At 36.6% G+C, this 16,178-nt stretch overlaps 3 protein-coding genes across 5 annotated transcripts in view; 2 read left to right on the top strand and 1 right to left on the bottom strand.

Annotated features, from left to right (window-relative positions):
- The window catches only part of ppfibp2b (PPFIA binding protein 2b), a 96,649-nt gene extending 88,651 nt beyond the window's left edge, over positions 1 to 7,998 (top strand). The window contains exons 27-30 of one of the 3 annotated variants that reach the window (XM_052119439.1): positions 2,028 to 2,210; positions 5,238 to 5,303; positions 6,444 to 6,515; positions 7,841 to 7,998. In XM_052119439.1, the coding sequence (XP_051975399.1) occupies positions 2,028 to 2,210; positions 5,238 to 5,303; positions 6,444 to 6,515; positions 7,841 to 7,864 (345 nt within the window). In that variant the 3' untranslated portion in view covers positions 7,865 to 7,998. Of the gene's footprint in view, positions 1 to 2,027; positions 2,211 to 5,237; positions 5,304 to 5,772; positions 6,300 to 6,443; positions 6,516 to 7,840 lie in introns of those variants that run through there. The other 2 variants (XM_052119437.1, XM_052119438.1) reach the window with 2 other exon arrangements.
- Positions 7,876 to 8,705, top strand: rep15 (RAB15 effector protein). Its single transcript, XM_052119442.1, is given in 3 exon segments — positions 7,876 to 8,157; positions 8,159 to 8,334; positions 8,336 to 8,705. Coding segments are annotated over 3 exon segments (816 nt in total). The 3' UTR covers positions 8,694 to 8,705.
- Positions 8,706 to 11,029: 2,324 nt separating this feature from the next.
- On the bottom strand, positions 11,030 to 15,850 carry LOC127638095 (NADH-cytochrome b5 reductase 2). Its single transcript, XM_052119440.1, has 9 exons — positions 15,775 to 15,850; positions 15,031 to 15,189; positions 14,734 to 14,806; positions 14,495 to 14,601; positions 13,916 to 14,045; positions 12,596 to 12,679; positions 12,375 to 12,460; positions 11,493 to 11,592; positions 11,030 to 11,330 (listed from the first exon to the last, which is right to left on the bottom strand). The coding sequence occupies exons 1-9, from the start codon at positions 15,787 to 15,789 to the stop codon at positions 11,158 to 11,160; spliced, it is 927 nt and encodes a 308-aa protein (XP_051975400.1). The 5' UTR covers positions 15,790 to 15,850; the 3' UTR covers positions 11,030 to 11,157.
- Positions 15,851 to 16,178: the final 328 nt, after the last annotated feature.

Here is a 16,178-nt window from a genome sequence, read left to right as displayed (position 1 = left end):
ACATTGTAGCATTTGATCATTTTAGCGTGTGAGCACATCACCGAACTGATACAGTTTGATACAAATACAAATAAGTTTATTGATTTGATTTGTTCATCTGCATCTATTGGTTTACTAATTCGCAGCTGTAAAGTGAATAAAAGTGCACTGGAATTTCCCGCATTCTGAACGTGGAAATTGCAGGGAATTATTAGCCAAATTTCAGGCTCTGCAAACTGTATTATATTAAAATATTAAAGTTGCCCTGGTTCCCCTCCATTACTCTACATTCTGCTAAATTACGTGTCAATAGCATTTTTATTTTTTTCACTCTTGGCTGGCAAAATCAAAGGTCATTGCGGGGAAACTTTGGCCCTAGTTTGACCATCTCTGGTATAGACCTACAGAGCTACAATTTTCTTCTAAAAATCTTAATTTGTGTTCACCAAAAGAAAGAATGTCATGCACTTCTGGGAGTGTGAGAATTTTTTTGGGTGAACTATCACTTTAATACCTGACAACCTTACACCTCAGAATGAACATTTAAGCCCTTAAACACACAAATATAACACATAGAAATAGACACATTCACCACAGGCTGATTTGTATTTAATCTTAGTTGATGCAGCACATACATTTTGACACTTACATTTTGCTTAGGCCCTCTAGATGTAATGTGCTGAGCGACTGGCCCGTCTTTGTACTTACTAAGCACAATGAAGCATTGGAAACAGTTAGTTCAAAGTCCACATTTAGTCTGTTTAGCCACCCATTCACTTTCCCTGATATGAGAAATAGAAAGTGTATCTTTAAATATGCACTACTTCTGCAGAGAGTTAAACTCTTTCAGCTAAGGAGGACGAGCATTTCATCATCAAAGGATATTATATAGTTGTCCTTGTGCTTCGCCTTTGAGTGCTATTCAGAGTCAAAGAGTTACTTTAAGCTTGTGATATTTCGACATCAGCACTAGGGGTGTAAAATGTATGAATGCATTACAATGCAATCATTATTATTACTATTGCTTATACTTAGGGTTAGGGGTTTCGGAAAACTTATAAAGCAACCACCCAGAACACTTTAGCAACTGCATAGCAACGTACTGTAAAATTCAGTTTACTATAATAATGCATTATTTATATTTGAATCTCAAATGTTAAGGACATTTTTATAGTGAATATATATAAATATACATTTTTATTTTTTATTTTTTTATATCCCCTTTTCTCCCCAATTTGGAATGCCCAATTCCCACTACTCAGTAGGTCCTCATAGTGGCACAGTTACTCACCTCAATCCGGAGGACAAGTTTCAGTTGCCTCCACTTCTGAGACAATCAGTCCGCACATTTGATCACATGGCTCATTGTGCATGACACCGCAGAGACTCCCAGCATGTGGAGGCTCATGCTACCCTCCGCGATCCACACACAAATTACCATGCGCCCCATTGAGAGCGAGAACCTCTAATCGTGTCCATGAGGAGGTTACCCCATGTGACTCTACCCTCCTTAGCAATTGGGCCAATTTGGTTGCTTTGGAGGCCTGGCTGGAGTCACTCAGCACAATCTGGATTCGAACTCGCAACTCCAGGGGTGGTAGTCAGTGTCAATACTTGCTGAGCTACCCAGGCTCCATGAATATATATTTTCATATTTTTTCACTGCTTTAACATATTTAATGAGCTAGAAATTTTTCTTGTGTAAAGTTAAAAAAAAAATCTTCTTTTCAGTGAATCGTTCTTTTCTGTCAGTTCTTTCCAGTCAGTTTTTTTCAATGAATTAGTCAAAATGAATCAAATCAGTCTAATTGATTGAGTAGCTAATCATTCTGAATCAAAATTATTTTTACAAATCTGGATCCAGATATCACAAACGCCTGGAAAGTTCAATGAAACGTATTGGTGAAAAGGGTGGAAACCCTGCAAATCAAATCATGACTAAATGTCAGATTTCTTGATGCATGACATCATTTAGTAACGAATAATAATCATATCTTTTTTTTGCTTCATTCTATTCATTCTTATCTTCATTGTTATTTCTTCCTCAGCCACGTAAAATGGGTTTCTCCAATTTTGGGCACCGTAAGAAACATGCTGATGACTCTGCAGACTACATCTGCCCTCTGGATGCATCCCAAGCCCAGGCCCTGCTTAACGGGGCCAACCGGCCCTACAGTGGCTTTAGGGGCCTCAGTCCCATCTTTGACAGGGACCCAGAGAGACGGGAGCAGGTGGGACCTCTACAGAACTGATGCTGTTGTGCTTACTGCCAATAACCCTCCACCCATATCCCACCAACCGCACCAACCTCCAAACGACACCCTGGTTCCTCTCTGTGCCATTATCTAACACCCCAGCATCCCAGCATTTCAGAAAGACACTCAGTGGAGGGGTTGAAATGTATTTGGATCCAAGGGTTTAGTACTGTATTATGACATCATTATCAGTTCATCAAGGCAAAAGGGTTTAGTCCTAAATACTCTCTAGTGCCACTTCAACTGTGATGGACAGTCGCATATTTTCAACAAAATTACTTTATACATGTTTTTGTGATTAAAAAGTATTATAAATAATCAGAGATTTATATAACAAGTATTGCATTTTTATAACATAACACCTACTTTGGCCTGTTTTAAAAGACAGTATGTACAATGATATTATGCAATATTTGCATATATTTTAGGGATTTATTTAATGGTATATTTATGTTGGTGAATTTTAAGTACACATCCAGAATACTTATTCTTAAATGTTCAGCACAATTTGAACGGCCTGACTTGTGGTAATTTTCATACAATAAAACACACAAGACTATTTTTATAGGTAGATATCTTGCTTCTTCAGTTAAAAGGACCCTCTTTTGGACTGTAATGATATACCCCAAAACTTTGTTACATAATAAACCTCCTCAATCATTCACTCAATCATTACTTTTTGTTTTATTTACAGCACTTAGATAGAGAATTATAGAAACACTTTCACAAACAGTATACTGGATGATACAAGATAAATGGCTTATACATAAAAATTCAGAAGGCCATTCAGACTGAACGCGTTCTTGCGCTGAAAAAGTAAGATGCAGTGCAACGAATAGAACAGGAAGCTTGTGTCTAAAGACATGTTTTTAGAAATATTCTGTGTTCAATACAAGTTAAGCTCAATCGACATAATATTGATTACCACAAATTTTTGTTTTTTTCAGTTTGTAAAGGAGGGACAAGTAAAAAAATAAATATTGTGGTAATCAGCATTAACCACAAATGCTGTCGATTGAGTTTAACTTGTAATATTCCTTCAACCTGTCACACTGTCTACTCTGAACAATTCTACACTCCTGTGCAAGATGCTGAAAAATATTTCAAGACAGTGGCACAATGGTCAAAGACCTCCATCTAGCTCATGATTGCATAATAACAAGTGATAAAACAGCACAGATGTATGCAAAATGTGTTCAGTGTGAACGGCCCCTTACTGTACAATTCTGTCATAATTTTCCTTGATTATTGTTTTCTCAGCTGTATACGTGACTAAATCCTCTTGCCAAGTCAAGCAAATGTCTTTAATAACAAACTTTGCAGAAAGCCATTGACATGCTTGATTAACAAGCATTAATCACTAACTGGATGTCATCCATGCATCTGGCCACGCTTATTTTCACAATGTGAAGAAATGTATGCTAGGAAAGGATCATACTCTTTAGGAGAAGGGCATTATGCCCAGGTACATTCTAATATACATTTTTACTATTCACATTACTTGCATTCCAAAGTTCCTTAACATTATTATCATTATCATTCTGCTTAAAGGTGCACTCCTATTTTTTTCCTAATTATAAAAATGTAACTCCTAAAGACATTCATTGTAATTCATGATCACTCACATTAAAATGAAGACTCCAGTCATATCAGTTACCTTATAAAAGCCGTTTTATTCTACATGGAGAGGGTCCGCACATGGGGCCTGCCATGTTAGAATAACATGACTCGCTTATTCTCAGTAACCTTCCTGAGACTTTCACTCATTGATTACAGTAATGGCTGACTGTGAATACTACATCTCTACATTGCCATCTGAAACTAAAAACTATTGATTTTAAATGATGCTGCATCCAAGCCGCTAGGTGTCAGTGTAAGATATTAATGAAAACAAATGACTGCATATTGTATACAGTTAAACAAAAAGAATTCCAAAAATGTGCAGTTACAGGACCTTTTGACTTTCAGTTTCATATATCTAAAAATTGAAGAGTAAATAAAGATATCTTAAAGCTGAAGTATGTTTTTTTTCTGTGCCACTCGCACCACCAAACAGAATTGCAAAAATTAACTTTGTTTTCAATACAGCCTGTCTACCGTTGGTCAAACAATGAGATTAGTCCACCCCCAAATCATGCCATTGGTTGAGTAACATTGTTGGGGTGGGTCTAAACGGTCAGTTAAAACAACAAACATATTTACAGTTTTCGAGAAAGTTAACCTATGCTATGAATGGCTTACTTGTAGTTGTCTCTTAAGCTGGGATAGAAGAAAGTATTTTAACACTGAAAATGTCACATACTTCAGCTTTAAAACAGACATTCTTACTAGTTACTATGTTATATATATTTATATATTTATATATTTATATTAGCATTGCCACTATTGAAAATCGATATCAAAGAGTCCAGATATCAAAAATAAAACATTTTCCTAGTTATTCAATTGCTGATATCAGGAATGGACATTTGCACAAGTGACAATGTAATAAATTATATAAATATTATTGTTTTAACTAGTAAGCTGATGATGATGTGGAATTGGAATTTCTACTAGTGAGGAATTCATTATAGATGTCTGTAATTGTGTTTTGTACAGGAGTGAATGACAGATCTTTTTAATATTCTACTACTGTAAATGCGAGTAGATATCAGTAATTATGTTCTTTACTAGTTGCAATTACATTTTTGATACTAAGAATTGGTATTTCTGTTAGTAATTATGTATTTTTTTTATATCAGTAATTAACGGTGTTGTGCAAATGTAATTACAGATATAAACAAGAGCATTTTCACTTGGAGTAATTCCATACTGATGTCAAGAATTATCATGCTTTAAAACAAAATTACAGATATCTATAATTCATATCCTACATATAATTAAATGTCGAAAGGGCGATAGCCATCGTTGCACTCTAATATGCACATTGTAATGCATTGTGTGTCCAAATGTTGACTATAAACTGCTATATAAAGTTGTTTGATGAATTGTTTGACATTGTAGATTTTGCACACTAAAGGACCAGATATGCAGATAGAAGCCTTATCAAACGGAATTAACAGCCTCACGGTAAGTGCATACTGACAACTTATTTAACTCTAGTGTTTATTAACCGATTATTGCTCTAAAAGAATCTGCTAATTTAGTATCAGGTCCGATGATACTTATTACAATCTGTATTCCAAAAAATCTATGTAAACATTCTTGAATCTAACATTTATTTTATTGCTTTGAAATTGGGACTTGATATTTTTTATTAATGTAATTAAGCACTAATTTTAAAGGGATAGTTCGATGACATGGTCCTTTTTGGGTGAACTGTCCCTTTAAGATCCATTTATGATGTAAAACATTTATTAAGCATTTGAGTGGTGAAGCCTTTTGTTGTTTGTCTTGTTATATAGTTGTGTTATAGAAAAGCTTTGAATCATCTTGTGGAAACTGGTAGCTACAAATGTGAAAAGACTAAAGTCACAAGTTTAACTCTTGCGCTGAGCTTCATGCTAATACAGGCCCCCTCACCTCCTCTTACTTACAGTACTTACTGAGCCAAGATGAGCTACTAAGAGGAATGAGACGCAGCCGAACTGCCATAGTGTGATTGGACTGCGCCACATTATCTCTTCCTTCACAGTGAGAGCGTTCCGGAGTCACACCTCTCACATACCTCAGCCTAACCCCTCCTTGCCTGCAGCTTTGAGCTTTCCAACCTTCAGAACTGAACTGTCATACTACAGTATTAACTTATTCACATTTGTGGGTGTGGTGGGCTTGTGCTACAACAGGGCGATGCCACAATCTTACTTCGCCTACCTCTTCACCACCCAGCACAAGCCCTTATGTTTTGTCAAAATGTCAAATTGTCTTGATATTTGGCCTAGCTATTCTTGTAACTGGATGCGAGTAAATCCCTTGCTACTTACTAGATCTCAAAGGCTTTTTAACTTAAACCTAGTTCAAATATGTGTGATACGGAAAAAGCAGTATGTTTTGTCAAGAATAAATGGCTGTTTGCTTGCAATACAGCCTTTTAATCCAACCCAATGAGTAAGAAGGTGCTTTTTTGGACAAGGAGCTTTATGCTGTGAAAGATGAGCTAAAAGAACATCTCTTTCTTGTTCAGTGGATCCCATGACCGAAATGGCAAACGTTGTCTTTAGGTGGTCCTTACACTATGGTTGACCCTTAAATTAGCACTTATCTTAATAGGACTCCAAAAAGGAGAAGAAAGATCTGACTGCAGGTTCACTCTCACCCAACACTAAGGAGAGAATTATACTGGTGAGTTATTTTATCTGGTAATGTTTTAAATTTCGAGTCTATTAACAACAAGTGTTTCTAGTAGTTGGTGCAAAATATAGATTTTTATATTTATTTCAGGATAAAATTTATATAAATAAATAAGGGACAGTGTATATATCCTGTATTAGATCCAGTTAATTGTCATCATTTCTTTTCATTTTTTTTTTTTATTTTGCTGCGAATATAAAGCTTCATGCATAATAATTATACAATTATTTACAAAATTCTATTTTAAATATTTTTAGATGGATTTTAGCATGTCACACAGTGGACATGTCAAGTTTTTCATGTCAGCTACGCAAATACATATTAAATTAATGTTAAGTAATTATTATGTAATTATATTGAAATGTAAAGTCTTCTTACATTTGTACTATATTTATATTTGTATATGCATGGGTAATAAAACATTTATTAAGGTTCTGTTATTTTATAATTGTTTGTAGTTGAAGTATCCCCAGTAATTCACTCAAAAAAAGGAAAATTCTCTCATAATTTACTCACCCTCATGTCATCCCAGATGTTTGTGACTTCTTATCAAAGGAAGATTTTTAGAAGAATATCATACAATGCAAGTGAATGGTGGCCAGCACTTTGAAGCTCCAAAAAGCATATAAAGGCAGCATTAACGTAACCTATATTACTCCAGTGGTTTAATCATCATCATCGGGCGGGGCACGACAATACTCTTCCACAACTTTTTATCCTCTGCTAATCTGGTGACCTCTTGCATTAGATGTTCTTTTTCCAATTCCAGGCCTAAGTGTTTAAGATCTTTGTGAAGATGGTTTAAGAATCCATGTCTTCAGAAGCAATATGATTGATGTGGGTGAGAAACCGATCAGTATTGAAGTCCTTTTTTTAATATAAATTTTCCTCCCTGCCCAGTAGGTGGCAATATGCATGAAAAATGCGAATCACAAATCAATTGATCTGTTTCTCACTCACACTTATGTTGCTTCTGAAGATATGGATTTAACCACTGAAGTTGTGTGGATTCCTTTAATGCAGCCTTTATGTTCTTTTTGGACCTTCAAGATCCTGGCCAACATTCATTTTCATTGTATGGACCTAGAGAGCTAAAATATTTTTCTAAAAATCTTTGTTTGCATTCAGCAGAAGAAAGTAAGTCATTTACATCTGGGATGGCAAATAATGAGAGAATTTTCATTTTTGGATGATTTATCCATTTAACTTGATTTTGTTCCAGTTGACTTAATTGAAAGCAAACTTTGTAAATGTTGGAAAAGTATATGTAATCATCTGCTTGTTATGAAGTTACATGATTGTTACAATATTTGCAGTGTATAAGGGAAACAACGCTTTGACCTGACTAGGAATGAACCAAACAGATTTTCAGTATGAAGCCAAAACCAGCTTTTTTAGAACCTTATGGTCTAAACCCAACAAAACCACCTCACCAGACCTCATCCCTCTCTTCTGTGACTGCATCCAAGCTGCTTCATTCAGAACAAAGGAGTATCTGCTCTCCAGTGACCCATAGAGCAAGTTCCACCCGAGTTCTTCAACCCTAAACGAGATCATTCTAATGGCTTACATCCAGTGCAGCAGCCAACTTAATTTCACCAACATCTTTAACTTCATGGCTTTAACTTCATGGCCCCGAACAGAAGATACTTCTGGGTGCCAACTGGGTCTGGGCTGTTTTGGATCAGCCAAGCAAGAACCCCAGAACTCAGATTGCAGTCCAGGTTTTATGTCTTCCATAGTGAACGGTGGAGAACGTTGAGGAACTGTCCTTAGATATCTACAGTGAGATCATGCAAATAGCTGGGATGGGCCCAAGTCAAGAAGATGGTGGAACTCTGCACTTCCATTGGCAGAGACTGTTATGCACTTTTCATGTTTTTTGGATGCAAAAATTATAAAAGGAACATTTATGGGTTACTGAGCAAAAATCTGCATGCAGCTGTTGGAAAATGTGTATGAATTGATCAAGATTTTATTGATCATTTCTTCAAAGGAGCCAAATGCTTCGTCACTCCAAGTGGGATATTTCAAACAATAGTTGACAAGGAGGGTGATAACCCTTTTATCATGCTAGTAAAAATTCACCAACAGCTTAAACTTACAGTAGATTATCTTGCTACTGTATGTTTATTAGTTAAATCTAAGGGGCAGCTAACATCTTGGTAACAGACACTTTTAATGCAACACTGGGTATACATGCTGCTTTGTATGTGTTTTCACAGGTCTTATAAAAGGTTGTAAACACAGAACACATTTTAGCATCAGCTAGGTGTGCGTTAAACTATTTTAATACATGACTTGGAGGTGAAGCTTGTACAAGGGTCACTCTCCAGCATTGCTTAGTTAAAGATGTCATTGATTTTTGCAGTGCAAATTTAGAATGGAAGGATAAAAATAATGGTAAACTTTATCTACGGGTCCTTGATTGAAGAGTTCTGAATTGTTTATAAAAAGCTTTTGCAGTTTTGTAATTGTGCTAGGCCATATCGCGTTTTCTTTCTTGAATTCAATCAAAAATACACTCTTAATAGATAACATATGGATGTCTCAGACATCAAAGTCTGCAGGTTTCAATTAGTTTTGGATGGTTTTCTCCTCACCATGATTAGTAAATGCCCAAAAATACTAAAAATACACTCAAATACTCAAACGCAAACGCACATTGCTACTCAAGCTCGATTCCATAACCCTACGCAAGTATGTATTTGGTTATTCTCTGTGTTGCCGCAAGGGGCGCTAGAACGGATTTTCTGTTTTCAGTCAAGAACTGTCATGGAGGAGCAGCAATTTGCGAAGAGTCTTGCCAAACAAGTTGAGTGTCATTCTGATAATGACACTGTACAGAGAAAATGGAAACAACTACGGGATTGGTTTGTCCAAGCCAGGAAGATATATATATATATACAGTCAATTTGGACATGTTGGGATGGGTTTTTACTTCATAAAACACCAGACCACAGAGTCAAATGATCGCCCTCTTGTGGTGTGAGGTTTGTGACCACCAGATCAACGCAAGAGTGCACTTAAATTATGTACAACGGGACCAGGCATAGGCCATGCGTTGGCCAAGCGCTCACGTCTGTGTTCGAGTTTTTACAGTTTTTGGTCAATTATTCGTACAGCTTTTTATTTAATTAATTCAAATAAATGTTATCTTATCTCACTACTTTATCTCTGTGTCTGATTTAGAACAGGCAGATCTCTAGATCTGACCTGTAGATCCTTCCAGTTGAAATTTGCGATGCAAAATAAAACTTTAACTAATCAAAGCTGGCAAGTGACAATGGTATAAGCAGGAAAATCCATGGCTAGCTGTGCATTAAAAGATATGAATGCATGGAGGCAACCACCTGACTTTGCATCCACATTGTGCATTAAAATCATTTAACGCACACTTAGCCGTGGATTATCTCTTACTAAATGAGAGCATTAGAATACAGTAGACCATGGTATACTGTAATTGTTTGTCTATGCTATATGGATGTCTTTGACTACTGCATTACATCTTGCTCTTTTTCTTTGTAAACATTCGATAAAGGGACCCTGCACATCGTCCCACTGTTTTTTTGCATCTCTTGCAGGAGTGCTGCTTTTGTGCCATGTCACAAAAGGCCTTTTCGGGGGCCTGGGTAGCTCAGCAAGTAAAGACGCTGACTACCACACCTGGAGTCTCAAGTTCGAATCAGGGCGTGCTGAGTGACTCCAGTCACCAATTGGCCCGGTTGCTAGGGTGGGTAGAGTCACATGGGTTAACCTTCTCTTGGTCAATATAATGTGGTTCTCACTCTCAGTGAGGCACGTGGTGAGTTGTGCGTGGATGCAGCGGAGAATAACGTAAAGCCTCCACATGCACTAGGTCTCCGCACTAACTCATCAAGCCACATGATAAGATGCGCTGATTGACGGTCTCAGAGGCAACTGAGATTCGTCCTCCGCCACCCGGATTGAGGCGAGTCACTATGCCACCATGAGGATTTAGAGTGCATTTGGAATTGGGCCTTCCAAATTGGGGAGAAAATCCACAAAAAAAAAAGGCTTTTCACACTTGGAATCCTGATTTATCCTGTTTCATGTTTCACACTGTTCATACCTATGTTAATAATTAATCCTGGGTATTCATGTTCTGAGGTTTCACATTGTGCATTTGTAAAGTGCAGTGTGAAAAGCTCAAATGTACATCAACTTTTAAAAAAGTATTTCGAGAAACCTGACTTCATTGCATTGCATCTAGGTTTTTTATTTTCTTTTTTAGTTCAATAATGCATTTGGTCTAAAAGGCCAATTATGCCTAATGACTAGTGTCATGTGTCTCCCTGTATCTCTGTAATACCTAACTAAATTAATGATAATTACATTTTTGCTAACAAATCATTGGAGTTCTGTGTGTTTTAGTAGCCTATTTAAATAGCTTTGCAAATGGCTAAGAATCTAGCTAGGATTGCCTTGCTTCCATTGAAGCACATTTAACTTTTCTGCTTTAACTCTCCACAAACAAAAAATATATCAGGTATTAAAAATGGTTTATTATTAAAACTACATCTGAAATTTTACATTGTGCATCAAAGATGTAAACCACAAAAGTTGTTATACATGCTTGCCAAACACATACAGTAAATCAGTGACCAAAAACTCAATATGCAAAAGTGTTCTCTGTTTTGTAGCCCAGCTTGTCAAGGCTTGGCAGGCATGCATACTGGATCATAGGGGGTGGGCCACACATCACGATGAGTACGTCATTGGCCGGAGGCGGGAGATGGCCTTTTATCATGTCAGCATCAACAAACCCTTTGCTGTATTTCCACCCTGTCACAAGAACACAGAGACTGAAAATCTATTGAACTGTCTGTAATGCAGGGCAGTCAAATGATCATAAAAAAAGATAATTATATCAAAAGACACTGTTAAGCATGATGCTTTAGGGGGTATACTACTTAGACAAGGAGTGGTAAATACAGTATTTTGTACCTTCTGAAGGCTTGTCCAGTGTGTACCACAGATTGAGTCTATCAGGATGATTTTGATGAACAACTTCCAGCTCCTTCTGTAACAAAATGTCCTTCTCAGTCTGTGGGAGTTAAACACAAGGTCTTAGTACAAAGCTAACCAACATTAAAAGAAACCATTATTATAATTTTTTTAGCAATGTGTGAATGTGTATCTTGGCAGTACAAAAAATACACAATGTAGCTATGCAACCTCTTAACACTCCCTTTGAAAATAACATAGAGAGTTTAGCATTATGCCACAAGTTCCATTGTCTGAAAGCATCATGCATATGTTTAAAAGAATAGTTCACCCAAATAAAAAAAGAAAATTCTGTCATAATTTACTCATCATCATTGTGTCATTTTGAAACATGTTTGACTTTCTTCTGCTTAAGTCAAAGCTGTCCTATTCCACAAAATGACACTGTGGAAAAAAAACATGTTTGTAAAGCAAGATGTTCAGTGAATAATGATTTAAATTTCTGTCATTTCTTCATTACGAAGCTACCATACCATTTCAAAAGACTTGAAATATAATGCAAGTCATATGGACTACTTTTAAAATGCTTTCATGGTGCTTTTATGTCTTTTTGACAGCCTCTTATCTCCATCTACTTGGAGAGAGCAGCTCAGATATTCTGCTTAACTTCTGCTTATTCTTCTTTAGTCTTCCAAAGGGAAAAAAAAAAGTAGATGGATTTGGAACAACACGAGAGGTAGTAAATGACAAAATATTCCTATTTGGGTGAACGATCCCTTTATACATCCATATACATATTAAGCTCAATTTTATAGTATTATATTGCTTATTTATATATTCAGTTGGTTCTATATTCCATATTTCATCATGGATGTGACTGACTTGGTTGGCGAATATAAGGGAGCACTTGGTGGTGTCAGATGGATCTGCTGTTATGCTCCTAATCAACTGCAGCATTGGGGTTATGCCTGAAAGCATGAACATGCCATCTTTAGTTAGTATTTTGATGCATTACATTGGTCATTGGCTAAATGCACCAATGTTTTAAAGCCTATAGCAAAAAAAAAAATGCTTTAGAGTCCTACCATAATGCATATCCTTACCTGTTCCACCAGCAATCATGCCCACATGTCTAAACTTCGACACTTTGGGATCAGATTTCTTGTCAGGTCGGATAGCAAACTGTCCTGTAAATATCAGTAAGAAAATATATTTACAATCTGAATCAATTCACAAAATGTAAATATTTTATTATGCATTAAGTGTATGCAAGTCACACATTCACCATAAAGTGATGGTTCACTCAAAAATGTTGTCATCATTTACTCACCCATATGTTGTTCTACCCAAATGGAACACAAAACGAGAAGTTAAGCAGAAATGTAGGAACTACATTTTGTCAAAGGTGACTGAGGCTGTCACTCCCTAACATTCTGACTAACATCTCCTTTTGTGTTCACAGGATAAAGAAAGCAATAAAGGTTTGATACAACATGAGAGTGAGTAAATGATGACAGAATTTTCATACTGGGTCACCTATCTCTTTAAGTAGAGTCAGTAATCATAAAACAATGTGCCATCACCCTCTAGTGGCTGAACGCAATATTTTTTTTCACGCTCAGAAAAAAAGGTACCATTTAAAGGGTAACTAAACACCTGCTCAGAGTCTGACTCCACCCACTAGAAATAGAGGGAACGAACCGAGTGCGGGGCTGAGCGGGGAGGGGGCACCTGAGACTCGTAGTGACGGATTAATTGACAGCTGCTGTCAGACTCTATGTTATTATTATTCCTCACACGGTCGCAAGACGACATGTACATGAATCTGGCGTGGTGAGCTTGAAACCTGCTTACGTCAGCTGTCACCGCTTACGTCACGAAGTACCGCAACAGCCAATAGGAAAATTCAACTGCAGTAGCCACCGTTCAACCTGAAGAGGGCAGCACTCAGACATTTTTACACCATATATTGTAGAATTAAAACACTTTATACACAAATGTCAAAAAAATTACTTGAATCAATGACCAGTACTAATAAAGCCCCATGCTTACAGATCATTAACTAAAAAAAGTTGGTTTAGGGTTTAGTTACCCTTTAAGGAACAGTTGGCACTGATGTGCTTCCCTTATTTTGGATTCATATTTGTATCCTTAAGGAGACAAAAAGGTCTGTTTTTGTTTCCTGGGGATATATAGGTACAAAATAAGTCCTTAGGGTACAATTATGTAACCAAAATGAATAAAGTGACTGCCTTTGTACCCTTTTTCTGAACAAGTTGTAGAGACCTGAAATTATCAATAGTGTATGATTAATTAAATAAGATAAACAATTATCCATAATTAATACAAACTAAATTCCCTACATAACCATTTACAAATGTTGCTTTTAATGAGGTTTTAACACATCATTGTTTTTTTCTTGCCATTTCCATTGTATACCAGCAACCCATTTGGTCCCCTGAAATCAATGGTGTCTCCAATCTTCATGTCATTCAAGTACTGAGACATTTTGCCTCCATCAGGATAGTTTGGATGAGAGTTTTTAAAGTAGACCTGAAGTGAGATATTAAAAGAAATTATTCTTCAGTGATTATTACATATGGATACAAACATGTGCAGGCTTGTTAAAAATGCTAAATTAGGTTTGGTAATAGGGTATTTGAAATCCATCCACACCACAACATACAATCATTAAAGGCATAGTTCACCAAACAAAATAAACATTCTGCCATCATTTACTCACATATATGCTGTTCCAATCCAGTATGACTTTTATTCTTTTGTGATTGAACACAAAAGGAGATGTTTGGCTGAATGTTAGCCTCAGTCACCATTCACTTTCATTGAATCTTTATACAATCAAAACGAATACTTCTGTGTTCCAAAAAGTCATATGGGCTTAGAACAACATGATGGTGAGTAAACGATAACAACATTTTTATACTTAGGAGAACTATCCCTTTAAGAGTAATTTGAAAATGCTAAATGGTGTAATGTAGCACCTTTACAACTAGATCAACGAATCCCTGGTCTTCATCACTGGACACGGGTGTGTATGCACGAATAACCAGGTTCCCATTCACCTTTGCAGACAGGTAAACATGCTGACCTATGAGAAAAAGTACAGGATCACAACATGAAACTCAGATCTTATTGTGATTATTGCTTTGTATAAAAAAGTATGTGAGATATCAGGGTCAGGTGACCACTGGTGTGATAAAACAGTAATGCAATGTCATACCGATTGGCAGACCAAGGACGTGAGAGGAGGATGGTAAACCAAAGCGGAATTTTTTGGTGTCGTGAGTAATTTCCTATTGTAAAACAAATAAAAAGCTGCAGCTGCAGAACAAATATTACAATATTATTGCTAAATTACCGAATGTTCGTTTTGGGTGAACTATCCCTTTAACTTCACCAAAACTAAGAAACTTCATCCAAAAAAATGTAACTGCAGTGTTATTGCAACGTTATTACATGCAGTTAGTAAGACATAGAACCATACAAGCAACAGTTTGATGCATTTGCTAAAACACACCTCTTTGTCTCTGAGTTGCAATGGATATTTCACATTTGGATCCTGCAAGGTTTTTGGAAACTTGCTCTGCTTTCGTCCTCCATCAGAGCTTCCGGGTTTCAGGATGAGGAACAATACCGTGATCACCACTATAGATACTCCAATTAATACAGGTGCTGTCTGCAACACACACTTATGTTATATTTTACACAATGCTTTCTTGATTCCATATATGATCTCATATTAACATTCTACAGCATAACTATTAATGTGACCTTAAAATGAATTTAGACACTTAAGCCACACTTAAAAAATGTATGAATGTCATTGCATTAAATAACCAAACATATAATGAAGTGGCATTCATTTGAATGAAAAATATAGCACAAGAATGCTTTTCAAGCGAAACGTATCACAAGCGTGGAAGATTTTGAATAATTAAACATTTGGTATACTGTTTCAAAAGAGGACAAAATATATTTGGTCATTTTCTGGATGTCAAACTTTTTTTTAGGTCCACTCTAAATACATTATCAAATACCCACTGGCACAAAATTTTCATTATAAATACAGAATATTGGAAATTGCACAAGAACAATAAACAGCGTTTGACGTTTTGAGCTACATTCAACATCGAATTGATAATATGCATATGCCTGTAATTACCTCTCAACTTTTCCCCCTTCTCTTTCATTCTAATGTGTCAGGGGGGTAAGGCTTTTTGCAAAGCACTGAGAATTTGTAAAAAGGAATATATGTACTCACTAGAACTTGATCCATGCTGCAGTCTTTCCTTTCTGTACTGCATGAGTTAATATGGTCAGGGTTCACTGCATGTGAGGTAAAAGTTGTTCATAGTTTATCTTTTCATGCATACCAACCAAGGCCAGGGGATGTGAGTGGGTGTAGTTATTGCAATTCAGCCAATCGGTGTGGGCCCCACTTGGGCCCTAGCCAATAGGAAAGAATGATTCAAATGAGCAGGCTGTGACAGAGGATTGGATATGGCTCTTGGTGTGTGTGTCTGTGAATGGTGTGGGATCACCCCACTGCCTGATCACACACTTGGAGGGTTGGGTCAAGGATTCCCTCAAGTACACAAGGCCAAACTGAAAAGCAGTTATTTAGCACTGCATGAAAACGGTGAAGCCTTTGCCATTTCAAAATCT

Source organism: Xyrauchen texanus, chromosome 46, assembly GCF_025860055.1.
Source record: "Xyrauchen texanus isolate HMW12.3.18 chromosome 46, RBS_HiC_50CHRs, whole genome shotgun sequence".
Taxonomy (NCBI): domain Eukaryota; kingdom Metazoa; phylum Chordata; class Actinopteri; order Cypriniformes; family Catostomidae; genus Xyrauchen; species Xyrauchen texanus.
The sequence above is the reverse complement of the archived record's forward strand: the minus strand, read 5'-3'. Positions and strand labels throughout refer to the sequence as shown.

What these genes read in the sequence shown, in the direction of transcription:
- LOC127638095 (XM_052119440.1), bottom strand. An exon ending in TGCAACTCAGAGACAAAGAG is followed by an intron (nt 14,807 to 15,030) that starts GTGTGTTTTAGC and finishes GTTTTACAATAG; the next exon opens with GAAATTACTCACGACACCAA. An exon ending in CCCTTATATTCGCCAACCAA is followed by an intron (nt 11,593 to 12,374) that starts GTCAGTCACATC and finishes TAACTCCCACAG; the next exon opens with ACTGAGAAGGACATTTTGTT.